The sequence below is a fragment of the Schistocerca piceifrons genome, chromosome 1, assembly GCF_021461385.2.
Source record: "Schistocerca piceifrons isolate TAMUIC-IGC-003096 chromosome 1, iqSchPice1.1, whole genome shotgun sequence".
In the NCBI taxonomy this organism is placed as follows: Eukaryota; Metazoa; Arthropoda; class Insecta; order Orthoptera; family Acrididae; genus Schistocerca; species Schistocerca piceifrons.
In genome coordinates, this window is record NC_060138.1 from 421,485,577 (window position 1) to 421,513,029 (window position 27,453).

General features: G+C 39.9%; 1 protein-coding gene across 3 annotated transcripts in view; it reads right to left on the minus strand.

Annotated features, from left to right (window-relative positions):
* The window catches only part of LOC124789724 (prolyl endopeptidase), a 94,272-nt gene that overhangs the window by 54,524 nt on the left and 12,295 nt on the right, over window positions 1-27,453 (minus strand). For all 3 annotated transcript variants that reach the window (XM_047257184.1, XM_047257177.1, XM_047257191.1), the window contains exons 4-8: window positions 15,103-15,290; window positions 10,037-10,119; window positions 9,770-9,912; window positions 2,012-2,177; window positions 1,687-1,887 (exon numbers count right to left, since the gene is read on the minus strand). In XM_047257184.1, coding sequence (XP_047113140.1) covers window positions 1,687-1,887; window positions 2,012-2,177; window positions 9,770-9,912; window positions 10,037-10,119; window positions 15,103-15,290 — 781 coding nt within the window. The remainder of the gene's footprint in view (window positions 1-1,686; window positions 1,888-2,011; window positions 2,178-9,769; window positions 9,913-10,036; window positions 10,120-15,102; window positions 15,291-27,453) is intronic.

A 27,453-nucleotide genomic window follows, 5' to 3' on the forward strand; every position in this document is an offset into this window, starting at 1 on the left:
ACAAATTCTGCCCTCATATGCAATTTCCTGAAGTTTTTTTGTCAATCTCCCCTCAAAATGTCATTAGCAATAACCTGAGAGGGGTAGTCTGTTGCAGATGATGGCCTCCCACTTCTTGGACTATCCTACTGCTTACCAGATCTTCATGGAAACAAACAGACCACTGGAGTACTGTGCTATGCTCCACTACACTATTCCCACACACACCTCTCTCAAAGCGTTGTAAATTTCCATGTTCCTTGCATGCAAGGATTCAATATTGATGTAGGAGGGCTGATCACTATGTGCAATATGGCCCGACTGTTTCAGCTTCAAACTGAATTACTCATGATACAGCCATACCAACCAGCAAACAAATAGGATGGTCACACCTAAAATCTGACTCACCACTGACATGAACTTTTGAAATGAGCCTCTTAAGTGTAAGAATAACACCAGAACCCTTCCTGAAAAGGCAGCTAATGAAATATTCAAAAAACAAAAGATAGTTGAATGCAAATGGATGATCACTGAATTTTGACAAGATTTGGTACACACAGTTCTGTAATTCTCATAGAACTCCACAAGCTATTAAAATAGTCTTGTCAAACAAAGAAATACAGGAAGTGGAAGCTGGGAACTGCAGATCACAACTAGAGATGAAAAAGCCACTGCCTAGAATTAATTAAGAACTTTAGTTCAACAACATTTGCGGTACATCTTTCATTGCTGTACACAATTCCAAAATGAAGGAACTAGTTATTTTGCACATTCACAATGTGTTACGCAATTCTTCTGGGAAAACTAATCTTATAGGGACAGAATTTCAATAAATGTATTAAAATAATTCCATCTAGTGCTAATTCTAGAGCACTCAGCAGAAACCACTACAAAAAAACTCGGTATTTTGACAACTACTCTTGATATTTATACATTTATTAATATCCTTTGTCATTACCAATATTTCCTTTTCACAAATAAATAGCAGAAAGAATGAATATAACACTACAGTCAAAAACAACCTCTACAAATACTTCAAAGAATTAACATTAGTATAGAAAGGGGTCAGATACATGGCTACTTGTGTACTCAATTATATAGAGCATATGAATTGTCATGTACAGAATTTAAGAGTAGTTTAAAGAACTTTCTAAGAACTCCCAATCTACTGAAAAATATCTTCACACAAATTCTTAACAACAATGTTTTAGGCTAATTTATAATTGGAGTTAGAACTATGTTACAATATTTTTTCATAATGTTTAGTCATTTCGTAGTGCTGATTCAAACTGAATACAATTCAAGTCTTTCATGATTTCTTTCTACATACCGAACTCCACTATCTGTGGAATCCATGGTATAATTCTAATGTAATGTAATCAAAAGTGACATATTGCAATGACAAAGTTCTGAAACAGGCGGTAACCGTTTGCAGAAGAATTTTAACACACACTTATGACACGAGGTATCAAGAATATTTGTGTGCATTTGGGTATTGTAGGTAAAATAGAGGGCAGGAGAGAATTTTTGGAGATGATATAATCATATGCAGAATAAACTGGCAACACTGACTTAAGAAATGTATTTAGTGCAGCAGAGGATCTTAAGAGATCATTGGCAGTGTTGGTGATGGAGCCAAGATTACATGTACCTACCAATATTAAACACAATTACAAACAAAGTATTCACATTCTTATAGTGACTAACCTTAACATCATGGATGTAACAAACAGCTAATTTGTCTTGATTTACAGGACTAGCCCAGTCCAAAACATCTTTAGAATGCTCCTTTATCAGTGTTGTCCATTTCTCTTGCACTGGATCCAGGAAATTTATTTTCACAAGACGGTAATTTGGAGCATCCTTATTGGTGCGGAAAATACATTCTGGCCCTTCATTAGTAACATACTGTATCCACAAAAAACAATATGGTCATGATTACATTAAGTAAGAAAATAGCAGAGAGATAAAAACATAATATTTCACAATACAATAAGAAATTTGTTATTTGTTTTTAAAGAAATAAGCTAACCTCATAATCTGCTTCAAATTTATGTACAACTTGGGTCAGTGGAAGCTTTCCAGATATTTTTCCATTGGGCAAAATGTCAAGGTCACAGAAAAATAACAAATTATCTCTGCAATCCTTCTGAGGTGTAATAATCAACCACTGCCCACAATCACTCACTTCAGCACCACTGGAAAAACAAACATAACAAATTATGTTTTGTCTCTATAAGCAATTTTTTTTTTAGTAACACCTGTGCTCATCAGAATAATGCGCACCTTTTACATTTACTACTAATAATATTTGTATGTATGATAAACAACTACAAAACTTCTGGCATAATTTCAGTCAAACTGAGGAAGACAGACACACAGGAAAGAGGGAGGCTAAAGGGTGAAGGTGTTAGCCGGAAGGACACAGGTGTGGGGAGGAGGTGAATCGACAGATACAAGGCAAGCAGCACTATGAGACACACTGAGAGGAGTGGGAGTGGAAGGGGGAGGGGGAGGAGAAGATGATGCGGCCGACAGAGAGAGACCACGGGCAGGCAGACGCGGCCAACAGAGAGACCAGGGCAGACAACGCTGCCACATGACGATGGGGGAGGGGGGGGCAGGGGGCGCAGACCAGGCTGACCCAGAGACAATGGTGGGAGAAGATCATACGTGATACTGATTACAGAGGTGGCACAACCTTCAATTAGACAAAGATCATGCCGCTGTACTGTGGCAGCCCACCTCAACTTTTAGTGCTGTATGCATGGCTGCTAAATTCCGTGTTGATTTATGTTTTGTAATTGCCTAATGCATCTTCCTCAGCTAAGCACTGTGTATTCTATCAGTCATATTCTGTCATGTATTTATTCAGGTGACTTGACTCATCCTGTGCTGGAAATACGAGTGTTACCCGAAAACTAATGTTACAAGGCATGTATCTTTAGCATGGCATGGACATGGGGAATGTTGGTACCACTGCTGTGTAGCAGGAAGCTAGTGGAAGGAACGAACACTCCTGAAGGAACAGGCACTCCCAACCATTAGTAGCTCGTCTATTAGAAATGAGCATTCTCATACCAGCTCGCGCCAAGTGAGCACTGTGATGCACTACCTAAATGCTAAGGGCATGAACGCTGCTGATATTCATCACAAAATTGTTTTAGTTTATAGAGAGGATGTAATGTCAAGGTATCATGTGATGAAATGGGTACAGAATTTCAATTCTGGAAGGAAGGAAATTCATGATGAAGACTGATGTGGGATGCTGTCTGTTGTAACTGATGACGAGGTGTAGAAAACTGAAGATCACCACCTCTCTGATCGTCATTCAAAATTTATCTGCATGCAGTTTGTCCAAATGTTTCATGAAATATTAAGTGATCAACTAAATTCTCAAGTTGTGTGCACAATGGGTGCCCAAGGTGCTTATGAAAGCACACAAAAAGGAACAGAATCAGTACCACTTGCAAATTTCGTGACCGTTTTGAGACTGAAGGTGAGGCTTTTCTCAATTCTATAGTGACAGGAGATGAAACTTTGACCTATCACCATACTCCAGAGAGCAAACGACAATCAATGCAGTGACATCACACTCATTCTCCTTCAGTCAAAAAATTCAAAACTAAGCAAACAGTGAGAAAAATCGTGGTTGCAGTGTTTTGTGACAGAAAAGAGGTTACGCTCATTTGGCAAGAGGTGATACAATAAATGTGGCAAGATATTTTAAGACCACGAAGAAATTTTGCAGAGCCACACAAAAATAAAATTTCATGGGACGCTGACAATGGGAGTCAGCCTCCCTCACGAGAATAAGTCTCCGCACACCATTTGTGCAACACACGAGTTGAGTTCTTTTGGTTGGGATGTTATACACCACTCCTCTCACAGCCCCGATCTTGCAACTAGTGACTATAATCTGTTCACAAAACTCAAGGAACACGTAAAAATTGAAAAACTGGCTGAAAAAGGTGGGAGATGTGTAAGACACAGCAAAAAATAATGCAACACCTATACAACAACACATGTAAATTTTATTAAAATAAATTCATTTCTTTTACTTCAAGAAATTCTTGTAACCTTGCTTCCTGGAATAGCCTCATAAAATGTATTAAGGCACTACATTACTGATGTTGAATACTCTAAAAATGAGTTACTGAATTGGAAAATCCACCGTGATTTTAAAATTGGATTCTTTACTAAAAATCATGCCAATGTCAACAACTTTACACAATTTTAGTAATCACTGATGAAGGCGATGCATCGTTTCCCATTCATTTTTAGTTTGTTCCAGAGAGTATGAGTCTAACACTGAGGGTTCAACACATTCTGAACTAAGGCACCACTATTGGTACTATACAGGCTTGCTTCCTTCCTTCCTTCCTTCCTTCCTTACTTCCTTCCCATTACAGTTCCACAAGTATGGCCAGTTCACAAATGCAATGCAGCTGCTTTCTACTTGTCAGCCCATTCTCTGTTCCTGAAGTGTGCAGGAGTGAGAGGCTCGTTTTGACTTAGCATGGAAGTTTAGTACATAACCTTGATGTTGAAAGCAGCACTGATGGTACAAAAATGGCCAAGGGTGGGCCAACACCATTCCAGCATTACCAATTTAGGGTGCCACAAACTTTTAAGTCATTTTCAGCCAGGTGTTTGGATACTTTTTATCACGTAGTGTGTGTATTTAATTACATAGTTTTGTGCTGGTCTATAATTGTCTTCACTATTTGCAAGGAGTTTAGTAACAACTGTGCACAGGACACAAGGCTGTACATTTATTCAAGCTGTCACCACATGTTGATCAGTTTGACTTTCACACCGTTTTAGTGTATTGATTGGTTCAAAGGAATGACGTCCACACTGCTCGCACCAGGTACTTCTGTTAACTGTACAAACAGGTGCGTGTTTTGAGATTTTCTCTTGCATTGTATCTAAGGAACAATGGACATGTCTGTGTTGAGCTTATCCACTGTCCTCAGTGGCTATCCTGAGCTCTCAGAGGAAGATCATACAGCAAAAATCATTGTAAGCCATTCAGTGGTAAAGTAGCCTAGAGCATTGATTATTACAAAGGATACCAACATATGCTTGTGCCACAATGTCAGTTTTGATCTGGTTAGTGCTCGTTTCATTATAAAGGAGTTAAATCTCCGCTGTAAACTGAAAATTTTGGGTGCTTACGCTACAGCTGGTGCCAATTACTGTACCATCGCTGATAGCTGAGTATTATCTTACTGGCAAAGCATCCACGAAGGTGTGATTAACTTTTTGAAACTATCTATACAGTGATGCAGGTTAGGGTCCCTGGTCTCTCACCCTGCAGCCATTTACCATGGTAGGCCCTCATTTCCGATTGACAAAAAAATTTATGATTTTGAGTGAAGTCCTAGAGCCTTAATATTGACAGCTGTACATCTAGTGGCACTGTAGTATCTAGTGGTTAGTGTACAAGCCTCTCATGCAGAAATTTGTGGGTTCAAATCCCTCTCAGGGCTCGAAAATTTTTTGTTTCTAAATAGTTTTTGAACTGACTGGTGATTATTTTTATTCAATTAACTGACTTAAATATAATTATTTTAAAAATTCCTAACCCTTTGTCATGCCATTTTAATCATCAAATTGTCTCTTACATTTACTCTTATATTTCCATTATTTTGGAATTTTTGTGCATGTGCTTTTGATCATTTTTTAATTTTGTCCATGTTGTTGCATTAATTATGTATATTCTTCATTTTGTACATTTATTTGTAATCCCTTCTTTTGTTTCTATCTTCTTTGACTTATATTGTCAGTAGGGCAACAGGAATTTGTGTTTTAAATTTTTGTAAGATGGTTACCATCCATAAAATGTGCACCTCGTATGTAACAATAAACAGATTTTTGACCCCCATTGTACAGCCAATATAAATAGATGATTTTGTCTTTTGTTTTTCTTTTTTAACTGATTGATCAACGTCTTCAAATGCTTAAATACTGCAATAGAGAAATAAAAGTTTTTAAAATCAAATGCATAAAGATTCCAAAGGAAAATAGAATGTGAAGAAGAAAAATAAGAGAAAAAGAAAAACTTAAGACCATGATTAAAATGATGTGCAAAGCATTAGTAATTTTAAAAAATTTCATTTAAACCAATTAAATCAGTAAAAATTATGATCAGTCATTTCAATAACTTTTTATTTTTAAAGTTCTGAAGCACTTGACGAGATTCAAACCTGCAACCTTCTGCACTACAGAATAATTTGCTATTACTAGTTACTAACCGGGTGTTACTAAATGGCATTGGATACCAAGTCTTGTTAAGAAGTTTGATGGGAAAAATAAAATTAAAAAATAAATAGTTTTCGACCATCTACCCTCAGTCCACTGCTCCACTACCCAGCCACATTTCTGGCACCACAATTACTACCGACCAGTAATACCCGAAGTCCTTTGAGTGAGTTAGGCATCAAATGGGAGAACCTGGGCATCTTAAATACACTTCTCAGTTGCTGAGGGTTCATGACAAATGGACAGTGTAAGTCTGAAACAAGCAATCTGTATAACCAAGGTGAACTCCCTTCAACTACGCTACGCCCTTGCTGACAACCTTTAGAACTACCAAATGAAAGCATCCCACTGAACAGCATTCTAGACTAACAAAATGCACAGAATAATCATCCAATACAGAAATCAAAATGCCACATCTCATAAAATATGAAAAGGGAAGAGAGCACACATTATGATTAAGAAACCAAACTGACAACAAATAGTTACACATGTAACAGACACTCAAAACAAAATACAACATAGATCCACACACAACAGAAATTTCCATGTCCACAGTATGTCCTAAAATTCACTGTACAGAAGTTATTGAAGTCAAGAGAGCTCACTGTTAATGTCACTTACAACCAGCCAGTAGGCATATACCGGAAGATAATGCACAACCCCAGATGAAATGTGGGGATTTACCACATGTTTAAAGTTCATTTACAAATACTCTGCCAATAACTTCAGATGAAAACCAGGTTCTTTCTGGGCATCAATAATTTGTCTGATCACTATTTTTTCTTTATGTAGCTTTGTAACACCTAAGTCTAGGATCAAAGGGTTTCATTGGAATAATAGATAGGTTTGTGTGTTCTTCACCACTTTTTTTAATAACTGCTAGGTATTTGGCAGTTAGGCCGCACCTACTTTTTTCAATGCAATTCTTTTCAGTGAATTGTTCTACTTTAACAACATATTGCTCCTCCAATATAGCCACAGTTGATACAGATTTTTCTGCCTTTATTATAAGTGCATTATTATACCAAAATTTATGGTAATATTCTGCGCACACCCTTCAGATGATGAACAACTAGGATTGCATAAACTGCTACAGTAATTCTATCTTGTTTATTCCTATAGCCATTTCTTTGTGCTTTGCCGTCAATAATTTTCCATCTAACGCAGACTTTCATTCAAGTTCTTTTTACAGCCATGGTGGACTATTTCATTCAAAATGTGAAAATTAGGCTGCGGTTGCCCACAACTTAAATATTCTCTTATTGTAATCAGCACTAGCCATAACTTAATTTTTCAGTTTATAGCAGGGACTTAACCCATAACTAAACAAGCATGAGCCAGATGAAAACTAGCATTATGACACAAGCAACCCTTCATAATAATTAACACTCGAGTCTAATTTACCACTGAAGGACTTTGAATCAATCCTCACTGTGTGACCTTACTGTGAGAGGTCGGGATAGCCACTAAGGACATTGAACAAAATTTACAAAGATATGTACATTGTCCTTTTTAGACGCAATGCAAGAGAGCAACTTTAAACACGCACCCATGTGTACAATAAACAGAATTAACTGAAGTACAAAAAGTTCACCTAACACAAACAAAATGAATGACTTTTCTTTGAACCAGCCAACACACCATGACAATGTACAAGTCAAACTGACCAACACATAGCAACAACTTGAATAAATATACAGCCTTGTATCCCATACACAATTAATAGCAAACACCACAAAAATACTGAAGGCAAATACAGACCCCCACAAGGTGACAGCATAACTAAATTCACACTTGTTCAGCAAATAATCAACAAGATTAAAACAATTTAATACAAAAACCAGTCGGCTAAATCGATTCTCTCTCACATTTGGCTCTCACCAAGCACCAGTGCAGGTGATATCAAGCCACGTGACACCTAGGGAACAGCCCAACCACACTTCCACTTCCAGGACTGTAATGCACAGTATCTAACTTTGAGCAGATTTCATTGCACTATTTAATTCACTATACGAATAGTTCAACCACTGCTATAGAAAACCAATACAGGATTTCAATCCGACTGCAGCAATCACATCTTTATATACCACTGACAATACCAAGCATCGGTTAATAAGCCATCAAGGGCTAAACCTTGAGACATTTGCATGCACAGCAAACATACTCTCAGAAACCGTACATCACTTTGGAAATCTTGAGATGCAATCCAAAATAATTTCCCTGGATGTGGTTCCTGGGGGGCAGAGCGCGCAAATGGTTACAGGGGTAGGAATGGGTAAATGGGCAGGACTGAGTCCAAGTGCAAAAGTGGGTACAGGGGCAGTTGAAGAAAGGGTGTTAGGAGGGCAGACAGGGCTAGGAATGGCGATGGCTGTAGGGCCGGACAGGATAGGATTGTGGAGAGGATTTTGTGGGGTAGGAGGAGAGGATTGAGACGAGCAATGAAGGGGAACACGTAAATGGGGAAGAGCAAGAAGAGAGAGAAGGCAATGGGATGAGTAAGTATTCAAATCACTAATAGTTCCCCCTTATCTTCATCAGATCTCAATTATCATCATGATAGTCTGGTCCCTCGCAACCTGGAATATGTGGAATTGCCCCTTCTTCCCAAAACACATTCCCTTCCCTCCCCAAAGTACGAACTATTATTTCCGAAATACAGGAATAGCTTTTTCACTTTTTGAATATGCCTACTGTCAATACTGGAAATTCACCTTCACTAAGCACACACTTCCTAACCACACTGTAGCCTAGTGATCATGTGAAGTTCTTTGTTATCAGTTAAGCTCAGTGATTTCAGTTAAGCTCAGCGATTTCACCGAAAGCAAGCAAGAATAAACAAAGCAAAACTCATCTACAATCCTTTTTCACTTCATCTGACATCACTTACTGCTCTGCTGTCCTGTGTAAGTCCATACCACAATTCATTTTTACATATTTTGGTTTACTACTCATTATTCCATCTTGTTCTCACTGATCACAGATAGGTTTCTGTTGCAATACTTCATTGGCAGTTCTGAAATGGATTGCCTGTGGCAAACTGTACTACTTGGTGTCCAGAGAGATTTTTATTTCCACTTTACTGCTCACCGCTTCTGTGACTGATAGTCTTTGTCACCTATTGTTAGCAATGGCCTTACATGTGCTCACAGAACATTACAAAGACAGGAGAAATGGAATTTGAAATGGTGTACAGAAAAGCTGAGTTTACTGCTTGTAATAATACCTGAAAAGATTCATTGTAACAACAACACGGAAAACTGTTAGTTATATTTGTTATATCAATGTCCAACTCTTCATGTGCATGTATTTTATTTTGCATTGCATTTTATTTTGCATTGCATTTCACTTTCCTACATTTCACCCTCCTCCTCATCCATACAGAAGCGAGCTTTCTAAGCCTGAGATTCAGCGTAAACTTTTCACTTTTTGATCGAATGAGTATAAAATGCATTTATCAAATGTATGTTGCTATGACTGCTTACTCTAATATAGGACAGATGTAAAGGCTGATGCAACTCACATTCTCCACAATGGTTCATCAGGAAATTCTACTACAAGCACATCTTCTGACTGAGGAGTTCCAATGAGGTGGTAATAGAGCTTCTGATGTTGGTTGCTAACTGTTTCTGAACCATCAGTTTTTCCCTCTTGGTCCGGATATCGCTAAATAGAAATCTTAATTTATACTTAATTTATAACAACATTTAAATGAATTAAATAATGACATTAATCTAGGATGACAACAAATAACAACAAAACCTAACTACATACAGAAAATTATACGTACACCATAAAATATTCCTTTGTTATCATGAGTCCAAGTCATTGGTGAGAACTTAACTTTCTCTAACACTTCGGGGTATTCATTGCCTGGAAATACATTGCAGACATGTCACTTTATATAAAACCCTCTGGCAAAAACACATACTTCTAAAAGAAAATTCAGGCAAGTATAAATATAAGTTAAAAAAAAAAAAAGAGTGTTACAACTGATTAAATCGGTTAACTAACTACATCAACAGATGTTACATATGTAATTTTGTAAGTTCTTGGCACTATTCATCAGACTTCCAAGGACATGAAAATATGCATACAATATTAGGCATGGGTGCTTGCTCAACCATATATGAAAGGCTTCATTACAGTAAAACATTAGCACATCTTTCCTTCATATTTATGTAACGATAAAACCAAAATCATGAAAGTACAGGATTGCCACAAGTTTCCCAAGTGAAAGTCCCTGATATTTCCTGATTTCCAGACAAGTCTTATTTTTCACAGACAAATTTTGAGATCAAGGGTAAGTTAAGTTGTAAGTTGACAATCTGTCTTTGCAGCTACAGTGCAAATGAGGAATTATACATAAAACAACTTGCAAGCAGGTGGCGTTTCCTGAAGTGAGCAAAAATCTTAAGTACTAACATCAACATCTTTTGTAACTAACAGTTTTTACATGGAGAAAGCAAGCCAAATGGTACGTGTGTGTCATTAAGACTTCTAATTATGTTTTATTCCAATAAAACTAAACACATTTGGTGACAAAAATATGCATTTCCTTGGAGTAGTAAGCAGATTTAAAATACCTTCACTGATTTCAGAAATAACCTCAGAAAAAAGTAGGCCTCTTGAAAGAAGGGTATAAGGTGTGGAAGAATTGTGTAAACCAACACTGTAGGTGACCACTAATGATATTAGGTTCCACTATGTTTGTTATTGTCAGTTATTACCCAATGCATTACATCTATTATTTTACAGGTATTTTGCAATTTTTCTTTCAAGAAATAGACGAGTATATAGCATACAAACTGCCAGTGACTAACAATTTTCTTTTTCTTATTGTTCACACTTTCTAACGCACAAATTACTTTTTATGTGCCAAAATATACTGGAACAAATAAAATGACTATAAAACACCACACTGTACAACGTACTGGCGATGAGACAGTTGCAATTCCTGAAATCCATCACCCATGACCTCTAGCCTGCTGAGGAGCACCACAGTCCTGAGTCCATGGATAAACCATGAGAATTTGGTGCATTACACCACACACAAACTGACCCAGCCTACCGGCAGAATGGTGAGACCAGATCTGATAGGCAGGACCTGCACATTAGTGGGAACCGAATAGCTTTAGTTCAGCAGGCCCAATCCATTACAGATACCCGCAGAAACAGCCAGTGGGTTTGGACCATCGCAGAAATCCACTCGTGTGGCCAGCTATTCACAAGCCACATACAGCATCACAATGATGATGAATCCAAGCAACAGATAGCTTGTTCAAATACTCTGAGAATCAATAATAATGAGGGTAGGTAGCAATTCAGCGTAAAGATGATTGCCGAGCCGTAGACAGGCATGTAGAAAAGACTATCACACTAACAACTAAATTTCCAGCCGTAGCTTTTGTCAGAAAATGGAAGCACACACATTCACACAATCATTCACACAATCAATCACACATAACTCCTGCACACATGACTGCCATCTCTGGCCACTACATCTCCAGTCTCAGAATCAGATCCAAACAAACCACTCCTCATGCCTCCCTGCCTCTCGTTGGCAGCTGCTAGGCTAGTGGCAAGAAGTGGTGGCAGCACAAACTGCAAGCTGAGGGGAGTGGTAGGAGGGGAGAAGCAGTAGTAAAGAGGGAGTAGGGAAGCAGTGCACGTACTCAGCTGCACCCAGCCAGCAACGATTAATGACATCTCAGTGAACGAACTATTTTATCTACTGAGACAAAAATGAGATTTTCCTTTTTTTTTTTCAAATTTTTCCTGATATTTCCCTAATTTTCCTGACATGTTTGAAATTCCGTGACTTCCAGAACCTGTGGCAACCCTGATCTAGCATCTCTTTCCTTTCTTTGGTTTACTTCCAATAGCCCACTCTCTAATTACAAAGTCATAAATGAATTCAGATCTCTGTTATACTTCTTTCAATGTCCATACAATCCACATTACGCCCCAACAAGTAAGCTTCACACCATCCTACAAGGGTATTTTTAAAAGTCTTAAGATAGAAAAACATTTTTAAAAAATATTATTTTTTCTACATAGTCTCTCTAGAGGCAGACATACGCTTTTATCACAGAGAAAATTACGTTTTCATTACAAATTAAGGCCAAACCTTCGAAACACTGTATCATAAAGGCACACCCTTCCTCACTTTTTCACTATTTTCCCGACCAAGGCAAAGTTAGTGAATAGGACAAAGACATTAGAAGCTAAATCAAAGCCACAGAGTGGACAGGGAACTACCATGGAGCTTAACAGATGCAATTCCTCTATTGTAAAAGATGCTCCATAAGATGAACCACTATCTTCACAGAAGAACATATTCTAGTGAAATAATCACTGGTTTTTTCAATTAGTCATTATTTCAGACACTACATTACTTCATGAATTAAAAAAAACAAAAATAAAAAAACATGGCACTCCTTCCTCACGCTTTGTCCACTGTTTCAACTGCCATTTGAACAAGGGGAATGTTAAAATTGATACCAGTTTGATACATGGTAAAATCCTTTGACTTTTATCTAAATATTGTCAGAGGATATGATATTTGGGATAGGTCTGTTGTCAAAATCAGTAAGGGAAGCAGCTGGTAGGTACACCACTTTACTAATTTCAATTTTTTTATGCAGCAACAATTATGCTATTTTAGCTGAGGCACCTACAACACTATCCATCTTTTGTACTTTCTTTCTGCTGTCTTCTATGGATGTGAGAAATTCACATAAATTTAATTCAGTTTGGTTCGGATCTTTCAAGGTGTTCAAACTTCCAAATGAGAGTGGTAAATAACCACACAAAATCCATTTATTTTAGTCTTCTGAATGACGTTTTACTTTGATCACTTCAGACAGTTTCCAACAAAAACTACATATCTCATTCATTTGGAAATATCAACAGCATGGTAACAAAATTCATTCTTACCACTTTATCACACTTCCCTGTGGCACTTCTAAAGATACTCTTGTCTGTGACTAACAGTCACCATTGAAGGTTACATACTGGGCTATATCACTTAAGAAGTCTTAGAGCGAATTGCATACCTGGGTACCTTCATTAACGGTCTGCACCTGGGCAGATTTTGAATTTTTATTGGAAATCTGAAAATATGGAATCCAGCCCGCTACTCTTCACCCATAATTCACAGTTTATCTTGTGAGGAAAAAAGCAAGCTGAGATTCGAATGAGAATGTTTTCTGAAACTGTGCTTATTAACCTTTGCATGTCATTTGCACATTCTATTTTGAACTGAGTGTGCAACAGCTTTTGCTTCCTTCAGCATTTTCTTAATTTTGTTGTTACAGTCACAGTGAGTCTTTCCCATCCTTAATCCACTTACTAGGCACGTACTTCTCCAGAGCACAATTTACAAACCGTTTAAACTTTGCCCATAATTCCTCTATGCCCTTGATATTGAAACTAAATGATGTCTAATTCTTAAGTGAGATGCTCTTTCTAGCAGAAACACTCTCCTTTCCTTCTTGACTGATTTATTAACTTTAGTAACCACAGTCACTAGATATCATGATCACTAATCCCAATCTCTGTATGACATCTTCAATAAGGTCACCACCTGTTGACTCGCTGCTTCTACTATTAGATGAATTGTCTCCTTTACTGCTGAATTATTTACAAAGAATCTTTCATTTTCTTTGCTTGTTTATTATTTTTCCACCTATGTTGTGTGTTACCAATCATGTTTAAAACAAAATATGCCTTGGCTCTTGGATTCTCTTTTCATATGTCCTCTTCACTGACAGTTACAGCCAAAGATCAAACTTGGCTACAGAAAGTGTAATACTTAGATTAGTCATACTTTAATAGCAATTTCTTATTCCAAGTAAGGTCTTTAACACCACCTGTTGAACCTCCCTTCAGCATGGACCTGTTAAGTTCTGTGTCACGAGGACCTTTTGCTCAATATGATTGTTGCAAACATTTAAAATATTTGCTGGTCATTATCAACCATTTTCTGTCACAACAGAAGCAAAATGACAAAGGTTTCATATCAAAAGGCAATATGATGGTTGGTATATCAGAATTTACTTAGCAAGTTAGCAAGAACATGAAACAAATGAATTCATGCAAGCGGAATTATTCCACATTGTGACTACAGAAAAGTGTTCACTGTAATTTCATTTTCTATAGACATACAATATTTTATCCGATTATAAGATGATGTTTTTCCCCAAATCTGTCCGTTGGTAAATACAGAGTCATCTAACATTCACAGATGAAGCTTTGGTAGTTGAGGTCACATGCAAGTTTAATTTGACAATTTCAAAACGGTGGTACGGTGAGCATATACAGCAGCTCGGCCAAGTAATAGGATGAACAGGTGGACGGCAGCAGTGAGCAGGCAGCAAACTTTGCTGTGTTTCTAACTAGGGGAATGCATCCCACGTTCCTTACTTTTCATGAGGATTTACCAAATGTAAATTGCAGTTCATCTGAATCAAAATGTGGTTGGAATTTAATTGCAGGCACAAGTGGATAGATACTCAACAACAGTTTACATTTCTACAAGAGACAATCAATTCTAACAAATATATTAGCAAAGAACAGTAAATACTGCACAACAAATTAAACACCTGTTTTTACAATAGTGCTAAAACTGCTACTGCTCGACAGCACTGTTGATTTTTAAGATTGACAACAAATAATGAACCAATTGCATGTTAGCCCAAAGTGCTGAGACTTGGGAGTAGTATACGGTGTTCATGGAAAGGAAATCTAGTATTTCACTAACTTCAAAAATAAATAAAAGAACTGAAAATATTTGACAAAATTTTGTCGGCAAATTTAGGAAGACACACACATATAAATTGTATATAATCTTACCACTTTTGACATCTTTGAAATGTATTGTAATCCAGTCAGAACCACTCCTACTAAGTCCATATGCTAATGTTTCTCCATCTTCAGAAAATCGTGTTCGAGATAACGCAACTGTTCCATCTTCTGACAATGTGTTGGGGTCTAAAAACACTCTAGGTTCTGAGTGTAATGAATCTTGAACATACAGTACACTGAAACCAAAGAAAGTTCTTACCTAATTGGACATGGTGGGATTCATGTAATGGAGAGAGCACATGGCAAAAGCTTCATTATGAAAGTTATAATCACTCAGTTGTTTCAATTAACATATTCATTGTGGCTGATTCTCATAAAAATGAGCATTACAATGAGCAACAAGCATGTATGTATGTATCTATATTACTCAGTCTGTTTATACTAATTAAAGGTGACATGGTGAAAAGTGTGGAAGAGAAACTTACAAACCTGGTTCATAAACACTGCAAAATCAGAATACATGGCCAATAACTGTGATAAAATTAATGTTGATTAGAACCCACACTGGTAAAAATTAATCAAGTAATATCTAGAATAAGAAACCACATAATATGCAATATAAGCCATTTACAAAATGGAGATCATTTGCATTTTCACATTACTGACAAACATCTGGATTTCTTTAGGCTATGCTTACAGATAATCCTTCAGTGAAATTAATGGCTTGCGGAGACTATATTTCTGAAGAGTCACAACTACCTGTGTGTTGTGCATTTCATTACTCATAAAATCTATCACATATGAAATGATAGATTGTTACTTACTGTAAGATGACATTAAGTTGCAGACAAGCACAATTAAAAGACGCAAGTTTTCAACCTCATTCTTCACTGGAAAAAGAAAAGCACACACACCACTCATTCACACAAGCAAGCACACCTCACACACACATAACTGCGAACTCCTGCAGCTTGGGCCATAATTCTAGTTTTTATTGTTCCTGTCTGCAACTTAGCATGTCATCTTTACAGTAAGCATCAATATATCTTTTCCTGCATTGTTATATTTCTGCCTGGAGTTTCCATTGTTTAACATAAAACTCAGTTGACTACAGGAGCAACTGAGAATAGATATCTTGTCTGAATGTGTACAAAAAGTAAGGAGTATGAGCAAACAAAGATATGAAAGCATCTTAATTTCAACCAGAACTGAGGGAACCAAAATCAGATGACTGAATATATGTGGTCCAGCCTTTGATGACCATTTCAACAATAGAAAGTGACTTATGATTTCCTAAGCAGGAGCAAATTGTATAATTTCATTTGTGTGCTCAAAGAGTGCAATCTGAACTTACAAAGAATGTAGACACAGGAACCATTGGTGTAACAGTTGTAAATTGTCATAGCTGTGTCAGGAAAGTACCACAACCCCAAGCACTGACAGAAAGCACTGATGCACAAATCGTTATAGGCACTGAAAGCTGGCAAAGGCCAGAGATAAGCTCAGCCGAAATTTTTGTGAAGTACCTAACTGTGATCCTGAAGCATAGGCTAAACACAGTTGGTAGAAGCATGTTTGTTGCTGTTAGCAGTAGATTAACAATGAAAGTTTAGACCAGTTGTGGTTCGAATTGAAAGAAAGAAATAGTGTGGGCAGCAATTTAGAGATTTATACCAAATAAATTAACAAGCAATGGAACTGGTCCTCCTTGGTACACAAAACAGGTCAGAGAACTGATGCGGAAACAACGAAAAAAACATGCCAAATTTAATTGGACAAAATCTCTAAGATCGGTGATCTTTTACAGAAGCTCAAAATTTAGCACGCACTTCAATGCGAGATGCTTACAACAGTTTCCACAACAAAACTATCTCAAAACCTGTCAGAAAATCCGAAGAGATTCTAGTTGTATATGAAGACACAACAATGCCTTCTCTGCATAATAGCAATGGAAATACTGTCAACGACAGAGCTGCTACAGCAGAGTTACGAAACACAGCCTTCCGAAATTCCTTCACCAATACAAACTAAATATTCCGGAACTCTAATCAAGAAACATAAGTAATGTAGAAATAGATACCCTCTGAGTAGTGAAGCAACTTCAATCGCTTTAACAGCTGTACAGCAGTTACTTTTCTTCCAGAGTATGCTGATAGAATAGTTCCATTTGTAAGAATCATATACAACCGTTCGCTCTATGAAAGATCTGTACTCAAAGACTGGAAAGTTGCACAGGTCATACCAATATTCAAGAAAGGTGGTAGGGGTACTCCACTGAACTACAGGACCATATCATTAACATATATATGTAACAGGATTCTGGAACATATATTGTGTTCGAATATTATGAATTGCCTTGAAGACAATGGTCTACTGACACACAGTCAACATGGATTTAAAAAACATCGTTCTTGTTATTCACAACAAGCTCTTGACTCGCATGAAGTGTTGAGTGTTACAGACAAGGGATTTCAAATTGATTCTGTATTTCTAGATTTCCAGAAGACTTTTGACATTGTACCAAACAAGTAGCTTTTAGTGAAATTGTGTGCTTATGGAATATCAACTCAGTTATTCAAGTGGATTCGTGATTTCCTGTCAGAAAGGTCACAGTTCGTAGTAGCTGATGGAAAGCCACCGTGTTGAACAGAAGTGATTTCCGGAATTCCCAAGGTAGTGTTATACGTCTTTTGCTGATTCTTATCAATACAAACAATTTAGGAGACAAGGTTGTTTGCAGATGATGCTGTCATTTATTGACTAGATAAAGTAGAGGCATATTGTCCAATGGTATAATCATCCTGCATGATAATGCCTGCCCACACATGGCCTATGAGGTGAATACGACATTGCAGCAGTTTCGGTGGGAAATTGCTGAAACATCCATTACACAGTCCCGACCTTTCACCATTTGACTTTCACATATCTGGACCTGTAAAACTATTCGCGGGCGTCGATTCGCAACGTACGACAAAGTGTGAGACTGGGTCCAGGCCTGGATCCGACAGCAGCCTACTAGTTTCTTCAAGGATGAAATCAACCAGCTAGTGTTGCAATGAGATAAATGTGCCCACAGTTTTGGTAACTATTTTTGAGTATGTGTACTGTGCATAACTACATTTCTGAGTTAATAAAATCATTACTGTTACTTTACACTAGTGACCAGGTTTCATTTGAATGCCCCCTATAAATGGGGAACAATAGGAAAGTCTTCATTGAATTCACTGTGGTTAGTGTCACAGGCTCTCAAATGCAACATCATCTGACATAGAAGTTAGATTTATTTACTATTTCTTTCTACAAAAATGGTTTTGAGTCGGTTTCTTTAACAGTGCAATGGGTATAGCAGCCTGAAGTTACGATACAGTGCAAACTATGGTTGATATAATGAGTTATCTTGTGTAATTTATGTATCATCAAGATAAAATTGCACAACAGGGACCAACTGAATAATGAAGTCTGTGGTTTTTCTAAATCCTTTCAGTCAAATTGCTCCTTCAGCAATGCCACAGCTGCCTAACTGTTAAAAAGAAATATTTATGTATGTATATTTGAGCTATTTATTTTCATTGTGCACTGTGACTGTATGAATGAATCAATAAATAAATGGAAACACTTTCCTCCTCCTCCTCCTCCTCCTCCTCCTCCTCTTCTTCTTCTTCTTCTTCTTCTTTATAAAACACACTATTCTCCTCTTAACAGCAATATCACTTACACATGCTAGCTAATATTGGCAATATTCACAATTTTACTTTGACAATGTTTTGGAAAGAGTAAGAATCACGTTACTCATTACAAGAGTGACTGGCTGGTTACTAATTTCTGTGTATTATGTTATCAAGGAGAGAAGAGGCTTGCACGTGTACAGCATTACCGAGTCAACACTAAATTGCTGCAATAGCCGCATACAGCTTACAAACTGTTTTGACCACGTCTGACCTATGTGAAATAAAAGACATAAGTATGGCATGGAAATGCATAATGTGAAAAGTATCATTTTAAGGATAAGTAAACTGTGTACATGAGACTGCACAATGATATGGAGGTATATTTTTTTGGAGGAGAATTTGCCTGTTGTCCATAATCACTACAAAAGGATTTAGTTAGTTAAAACACTTTTGAATCCAGAAAAACATTGCACTCAGACACGAGAATAAAATACAACTGAGATCCAAACAGAAGTTACATTCACAAAACTGAGAAAAGCAAATACTGTTGCTCAGTATTCATTGTGTGTGATGATCAAATCGAGGATGAACAGAAGACAGATTTTTTATTTTCACAAAGTGTCTTAATATTATGATGCAACTGAAATACATGCCAACAAATCACCTAAAAGCCACTGCCAATTGTCAAATATAATGTGTGTATGTATAGGAAATACAGGCGGATAATTGAATGAAAGATGATCCACTGGCAAGGAAAGTACAGAATGCTCACAAAAGATTGTGCAAAGGGATTGTGCAATGTGTTTTCCACCTGTTGCAGCTGCATCTGCTGGTTGTTGCGATACGTAGTTCTCAGACACTAATACTTTGGATGTGCTCTAGACTGTGCGACAATGTACTAGTGTCATATTTTGAGTTTTCTTGTCATGTTTAATCGCTTCAAATACAGTTGCTAGATGGTGTTATTGCAATTGCGCTGAGTTCAGGGATTTCCCTGCCCATATGTTGTTGGGCCCAGTCCTCAGGCAGAACACCATGCACATGCCTTTTATACTCTGTGACAGTATTCTGGTGTTTTATTTCGAATTTCCTGTCTAATTTTTAGTTAGGGTATACATGAAGGTTCGACTAGTGTTTTTTGTGTTCAACTAGACAGAAATCATACGTAGAATGTTGGCCTTAATTCATACAAAAATTCCCTTGTGTTCCCAATGATTCGACAATACACAGGTCAGTGAAGAAATTTTAAGAGACTAGATCTGTGTTACACAAAGGCTGGAATTGTCAGAGTACATAAATTCTCTGAACAATCGACATTGTAGCTCCGAAAATCCTCATGAATTAATCAACGACCTCTGCACAATGTGAAATTAGGGGTGTGGTATGCAATTAGTGCAACATAAATTATTGGACCAATCTTTTCCCATGAAACAGTACGATCTCTGACAGGTATGTTAACAATATGCTGCATCTTTTTTTGAGAACACCTAACGAAAAGGTTTTGTGTTCTTTCATGCAGGACCACGCAAGACCACACCTTGCCCATAATTCTATGACAGCAATACAAAGTGTTTTTGATGATAGGATAGTTGACTGGTCTCCTTGTTCTCCAGCTCTAAATTGGAGAGATTTTTATCTTTAGGGAATTTTAAAAGAAGAGCTATGTGCAACCAATCCCCACATGCTTGGAGAATTGGAAGACTGTTCCGCTAGTCATTTCCCAGAGTTCGGCATCCAAAATTCACCAAGTGTTTGCTAACGTGTTCAGGAGAGGTCAGGCTGCTCTTACCACAGAGGGATATCATTTTGAGCATCTACTGTAAGTAAAGGTAAGATTAAGTAAACCAGATGGCAACATTGCTTATGATTAACTCAGATGAAGTGTGCGTTCGCAGCTGACTACCAGCAGATTAGTGTCAAGAGTGACACAGCGGCAGCCGGCAGCCCGCAGCCGTGCCACGTGACACTCGGGCCCCTCCAAGGTGCCTTTTGTGAGACACCCTGTACTTTTTCATACAATTGGCATGTTAGTTTTCAGCTTAACCTTATTTATAAAACAAATATTTAGGAAGTAAAATAGTGTTTATGAGTAAAGAATGAAGATAGAAATGAGACTATTTACATGATTGGAGATTTCAAAGAAGGTGAAAATAAGGTCTCATGAAGAAACAAATTGTGCAAATGACTGTTTTTCCTGTATTGCAGAGAAGCCGCAACAATATTTCCCTAAGGTTAGGTTCCAATGTAACATGCATTAATGCATGCTAATGCTCAACTGAATTTCAAAACAGATCACATGAGGAATGGCAGAGTGCATAGTGCATTAGCCTCTATAGTCACACTCTTGCACTCATTTTCAGTGGGGTACCAAGTGGACATGTGAGAAGTTGTAATTTTGTGACAGTATTTTAAGAAAGCAGAAACTCGCACATTGGGTTCATCCAAATTTAATTATATTGTGTTCACAACTGAAAGACAAATAATCTAAATTCCGTAATTCACAACTTGCTCGTCCTCAGCCAAGATTATGATGAAGTAGATCATAATAAGATCACATATTGCATTTCATTTCATTTCACCAAAAGAAAAGCCCATAATTATTTTAAGTATTTATTTAGTTTTATCAATGCCAAACAGCCGGGGAAACAAGTGAAGTTGGGAATAATTGCTGGGAGCAATGAAAGATAACTTCCTTTGTGCTACATCCGACTCATTCACTGTTTAGAGCCATAACCAGGAGGATATTATTGTGTGAGCCAATTGTTACTGTGCAAATAATCCAAGGTTAATAGACAGCTGGAGTCACTGCACAGTGCTGTTACACCATATGTATCTTAGCTGTGAACCAGTTATTTACAAGGATTCTCTTTATTTCACTTTATTTTATTCACCAAAGATAAGAAAAATAATTTGTCTTCATCTGTATCATCACATTCTTTCTTTGGTAATCTGGTAAACTGAAGACGTGTCTGTTCTATATTCCTCTCTAGAACTTTAACAACTTTGTTATCAATGCCACTGTGTTTGAATTTCCTTATAATTTGGAAAACTGGTGGTACCAGAGATGCCACTTTTTAAGAAAGCCAATTAGTATGTGCTAGGTAGTGCAAGCAGAAGGTCAGGCTCAGAGGTGCGGCGGGGGAGAGGTGGCGGGGGGTGGAAGAGGAGGGAAGGAATGCGTGTGTGGTTGTTGGTTGTGGCAGATGGTATGACGAGTCACTAAATCAGACATTACTTGAGCACCGACACACAACTGAAACAAATTCAGTATATCCAAAGAGTGGTACATACAGAGCCTGTTTTGAAGGGTGCAGTGAACAGGGCCATGCTTTCAAGTGCTCCTCCCTAAGCTTTTCAGCAAGTCTCGGTTTCTTAACAGTGTCATGGTACAGTCATCACGCATTTTGCAGTACCAGAAATCATTTCATTGTTTAATTCAAAATCTTTCCAACATATTTCCTTGATACACACTTAGTATGCAGCAGAAGAGGATTGGTTGGTTTAGAAGAGGGGGGAAGGGGCCAAACAGCTAGCTCATTGTCTCTTGTTCTGAATAAAACAATGCCACAAGAATGAGAATAAAACGACCAAGACTGACAACAAAAAATGGAGAGAAAGGAAAAACCACAAGAACAACGGAACAGCAAGAAGTAATTAAACCAAAAGCAAGGGGAGAAGAAAACCACAGAAACGCAAGAAACAGGTGGAAGAGACTACAACAACAAAACCGATTACCATGGCTGGTTGACCATGAGAATAAAAAGAAGACAGCCACTCTGCAACACATTAAAACCTCCACCCTAAAAGCACTAGTGTGGAGGACACAGAGGGACAAAGGACATGCATTAAAATTTAGATCAAATGAAATGTCAAACTAAATCAGTCGATGAGACGTTGTCAGATAAAATTAGCGGCAACGAGTCTGGTAACCGAAGATTTCATCGCACGGCAGTCAAAGTGGGACAGTGCCAACTGGGCACCGCATCAACACTGAGGAGGGGTTTCACGGCGCAGGAGGTAGCCGTGGGTCGCCCAAGTGTGGCCAATGTGGAGCCAGCAGAGAACCAGAGTCCCTGTGAGAAGCCCACATGGAGGACTGCCACACATTCAGTCTCCTTAAGGGTACGTAGTTTGTTATGCGTACTGAGACTATGCCATTCCGTCTCCCAAAGCCGAAAAACCTAGCGATGTAAAAACGAACACAGGTCAGTTATTGGAATGCCAATCTCCATTACTGGCTTCCGTGTAGCCCGTTTGGCCAGCCTGTTGGCAAGTTCGTTGCCTGGGAATCCGACATGTCCTGGGGTCCACACGAACACCACTGAACAACCGGATCGTTCCAGGGCATAGATGGAATCCTGCATGGACGCTACCAAAGGATGATGAGGGTAGCACTGGTTGATAGCTTGTAGGCTGCTCAAGGAGTCAGTACACAGAAGGAACGACTCCCTAGTGCATGAACGGATGTGCTCAAGAGCACGAGATATAGCCACCGGCTCTGCAGTGAAAACACTGCAGCCATCGGGCAAGGAATGTTGTTCAATATGTCCTCCATGGACATACGCGAAGCCGACGTGACCAGCAGCCATTGAGCCGTCGGCATAAATCACTTCATGGCCACGGTACATGTCAAGAATCGAGATGAAGTGACAGCTGAGAGCCATTGGGTGAATGGAGTCCTTTGGGCCAAGTGAAAGGCCCAAGCGAAGCTGCGGCCTAGATGTACACTATGTAGGTGTCCACGATTGGACCTCGAATATAGGTGGTGAAGGCAAGGACTCCAGTTCGGACAGAAAGGATCTGACGCAAAATGCAATTTGAAGCCCTGACCTGGGCTGCTGATGCGGGAGATGAAGTGCTGTGGGTTGGAAAAGGAGACCGTAATTTGTATGTGCAGACCTACGAATGTGTGTAATTTAACTAGCAAGCAGTTGTGCACGCCTGACCTGCAATTGAGGAACTCCAGCCTCCGCAAGGACGCTGGTCACCAGACTCATCCTAAAAGCTCCCATCATTAGTCGAACGCCACAGTGGTGCACAGGGTGAAGTAAACGCAACACTGAATGCACTGCCTAACCATAAACCAGATTCCCATAGTCAAGGCGGTATTGGACAAGGGCTCTGTATAACTGCAGCAGAGTAGAGTGATCTGCACCCCAGTTGGCGTTGCTCAGGCAGCAGAGGGCATTGAGGTGCTGCCAGCACTTCTGCTTAAACCGACAAAGGTGAGGAAGCCAAGTCAATCAGGCATCGAAAACCCGTCCTAAAAATCGACATGCCTCCATTACAGTGAGGGGGTCATCAGTAAAGTTTCAGTTCCGGATGAATGGTATGACCCCGAAAGAAGTGCATAACACACGACTTTGCGGACAAGAACTGAAAGCCGTGGGCTAGAGCCCATGACTGCACCTTGTGGATGGCTGCCTGTAGGCACCACTCAGTAACAACACCAGTACTAGTGGAGCAGTGTGAAACGCAGGGGTGGGGGGAGGGTGGGGGGACCACCCTAAACAAGGGATCGCGTTTTCCGCAACATAAATGATCGTTGGAATTACCTGCTCAACCACCACATCAATGTTACCACGTGGGTGAGATACAATGGTGACAGCAGAGGTGAAAGTTTCCCAGTCTGCCTTGTTTAAAGCCCATCTGTGTAGGTGTCTGTGGGCCTGATGCTGGGCAGTGACAGGAAGATGGGGAAGTGGTCACTACCACACAGGTCATCATGTGCTCTCCAGTGCATAGATGGGTAAGGGCCAGGACTGCAAACAGATATCAAAGGCTGAATATGTGCCATGTGGCACACAGAAATGTGTGGCAGCCCCAGTAATTAAGAGGCAGTGACAGTAAATTTTCGACATGTCTGCCTTGGCCAGTAAGAACTGTGCCATGCCACAAGGGGTTATGGGCATTAAAATCTCCCAAAAGTAAGAAAGGTTTAGAGTGTTGATCAATCAGTACAGCCAATGCCTTCAGGGGTGCTGCACCATCTGGAGGAAGATATACGTTGCAGACCGTTTTTTCTGTGCTGCCCTTATCCTGACAGCCACAGTTTCAAGAGGGGTTTGAAGGGACACAGGTTTACTACATACTGAGTTCAGGACATAGACACAAACTCCACCCGACACACTATTATAGTTGGTTGGTTGGTTGTTTGAGGTTAAAGGGACCAAACAGCAAGGTCATCAGTCCCTTGTTTCAAATAGACTCCATTCTGCTAACGGGACATCTCAGTATAGTCAGAAAAATAAAACGGATAAAGGGGAAACGTAAAAGGGCAGTCACGATGTCATTAGTAAAAACAAATGAGGGAAGTTGGCAAGAGAACGAACCCAACACTATGCTGAAACAGCATAGGCAAGACCACCTGTGACTTAAAAGGTACAACTGCTATAATGCAGAAAGTACGTATGGGAATAGAAAAACTAACCAAGCCTTAAAAAGAAGGGGTAAAAACAGAGTAAAAGGGAAAGAAAAGAGGATTCTGGTCAGGGAGGTGAATCGGGAATCTCTGAACACTGCCTACAGTGGGAGACACCCAAAACTCACCGCCCTGCCCCAACACCAGAGGGAGATTAAAAACTTTAAAACTGAGAATAAAAACCACTCTCCCGGAGGAAACCTAGAACCAGAGAGACCATCCGGGAATCGTCAGCCAACATCAAAGGTAATGTGTTGGGGAGTCTGTACTTAGCACGCAGAGCCAAAAGAAGGGGGCATTCAACCAAAATGTGGGCCACTGACTGGAAGGCTCCACAACCACATAGCGGGGGTGGCTCATCACGCAAAAGGAAACCATGGGTCAGCCTGGTATGGCCAATGCGGAGACGACACAGTGTGGTCGAGTCCTTGCGGGAGAGGCTAAAGGAAGAACGCCATGGGCCTGTATTCACCTTAATGGCACGAAGTTTATTAGACAGTGGAGTAGCCTCCCAAGAATTGGCCCATGACTGTGCAAAGTGGGATTTGATGTGAAGCCGTAAATCCGCTGCAGGAGGGGTTACGGAAAACGGGGGGTAAGTAACTGCTCCCCCAGCCAAACGATCAGCGAGCTCATTACCCGGGATACCCACATGGCCCGGGACCCATAAGAAGTCAATGGAACAAGCAGCACGGTGAAGATCAGCGAGATGGTCATGGATGGCAGAGACCAAGGGATGGCGCGAAAAACACCGGTCAATAGCAAGAAGGCCACTCATCGAGTCCGTACATAACAAAACGCGGTTGTGTTGGGATTGTTTAATAAAGGTAAGGGCCCGGGAAATTGCCATCAATTCCGCAGTAAACACCCCACATGTAGGTGGCAGCAGATGATTTTCCGTTCCAACAGAGGACGTGAAGGCATACCCAACATGATCAGCAGATTTAGAGCCATCAGTGTAAAAAATAACAGCATCCCGAAACTCCCATAAAATTTGGCGGAAAAAGGTACGGAACACCACCGGGGGGATGGAATCTTTCGGTCCGCGGCGGAGATCCATCCGAAGTCGAGGCCGAGGAACTAACCAAGGAGGGGTGGAGGGGAGGGAGCGAGGAAGACAGGACAAAGAAGGAAGCCGAAAATCACGGGTAAGAGACGCAAGGCGCAGCCCAACCGGTAAACCCGCCCGAGGGCGGGAGTCACGCGGGCGACGTCCATGGTCTGGGAATAGGATAGAATAGGAAGGATGAGCGGGAAAAGAACGGATAGTAAGGGCATAAGACACCAGAAGCTGGGACCGCCGAACAGAAAGGGGGGGGATCCCAGCTTCAACCAGGAGACTATCAACAGGGCTAGTAGGGAAGGCACCGGTGGCCAAACGGATACCACGATGGTGGACTGGATCCAGCACGTGCAGCGTGGTAGGAGCAGCTGAACCATAAACTTGACAACCATAGTCCAAACGTGACAGAACTAGAGCACGATAAAGACGGAGGAGGAGGGAACGGTCCGCACCCCAGGAGGAGTGGGCAAGGAAGCGAAGGACATTGAGTTTACGGAAACATCCTACCTTCAGGAGTCTGATATGGGGCAGCCAAGTGAGCTTGTTGTCGAAAAGAAGACCTAGGAAACGAAACTGTGGAACCACAGGCAATCTTTGTGCAGCGAGATAGAGCTCTGGATCAGGGTGGACCGTAGTACGGCGACAGAAGTGGACCACCCGCGATTTTAAAGGAGAGAATTGAAACCCGTGGGAGAGGGTCCATGCAGAGGCACGCCGTATAGCCACCTGGAGCTGCCGTTCTGCAGATGGCATCGAGGAGGAACTAACCCAAATGCAGAAATCATCCACATACAGGGCAGGGGCGACCAAGGGACCGACAGAGGCCACAAGTCCATCGATAGCAATGAGGAAAAGAAGGACACTCAAGACCGAACCCTGGGGGATGCCCGTCTCCTGGGTCCGTGGAGAACTAAAAGCAGTACCAACTCGAACTCTGAATGACCGATGGATCAGGAACTGGCGGATAAAAATCGGGAGTGGGCCCCGAAGACCCCACTGATGAAGGGTTAGTAAGATGTGATGGCGCCAGGCCGTGTCATAGGCCTTGCGAAGGTCAAAAAACACTGCAACCAAATGGCGGCGCTGGGAAAAAGCCTGCCGAACTGCGGATTCCAAGCGAAGCAAATGATCGATTGGAGATCGTCCCTCTCGAAAGCCACACTGGTAAGGGGACAATAGATCCCGAGATTCGAGGACCCAAGTGAGCCGACGGGCTACCAGCCGTTCAAGTAACTTACAACCAACAT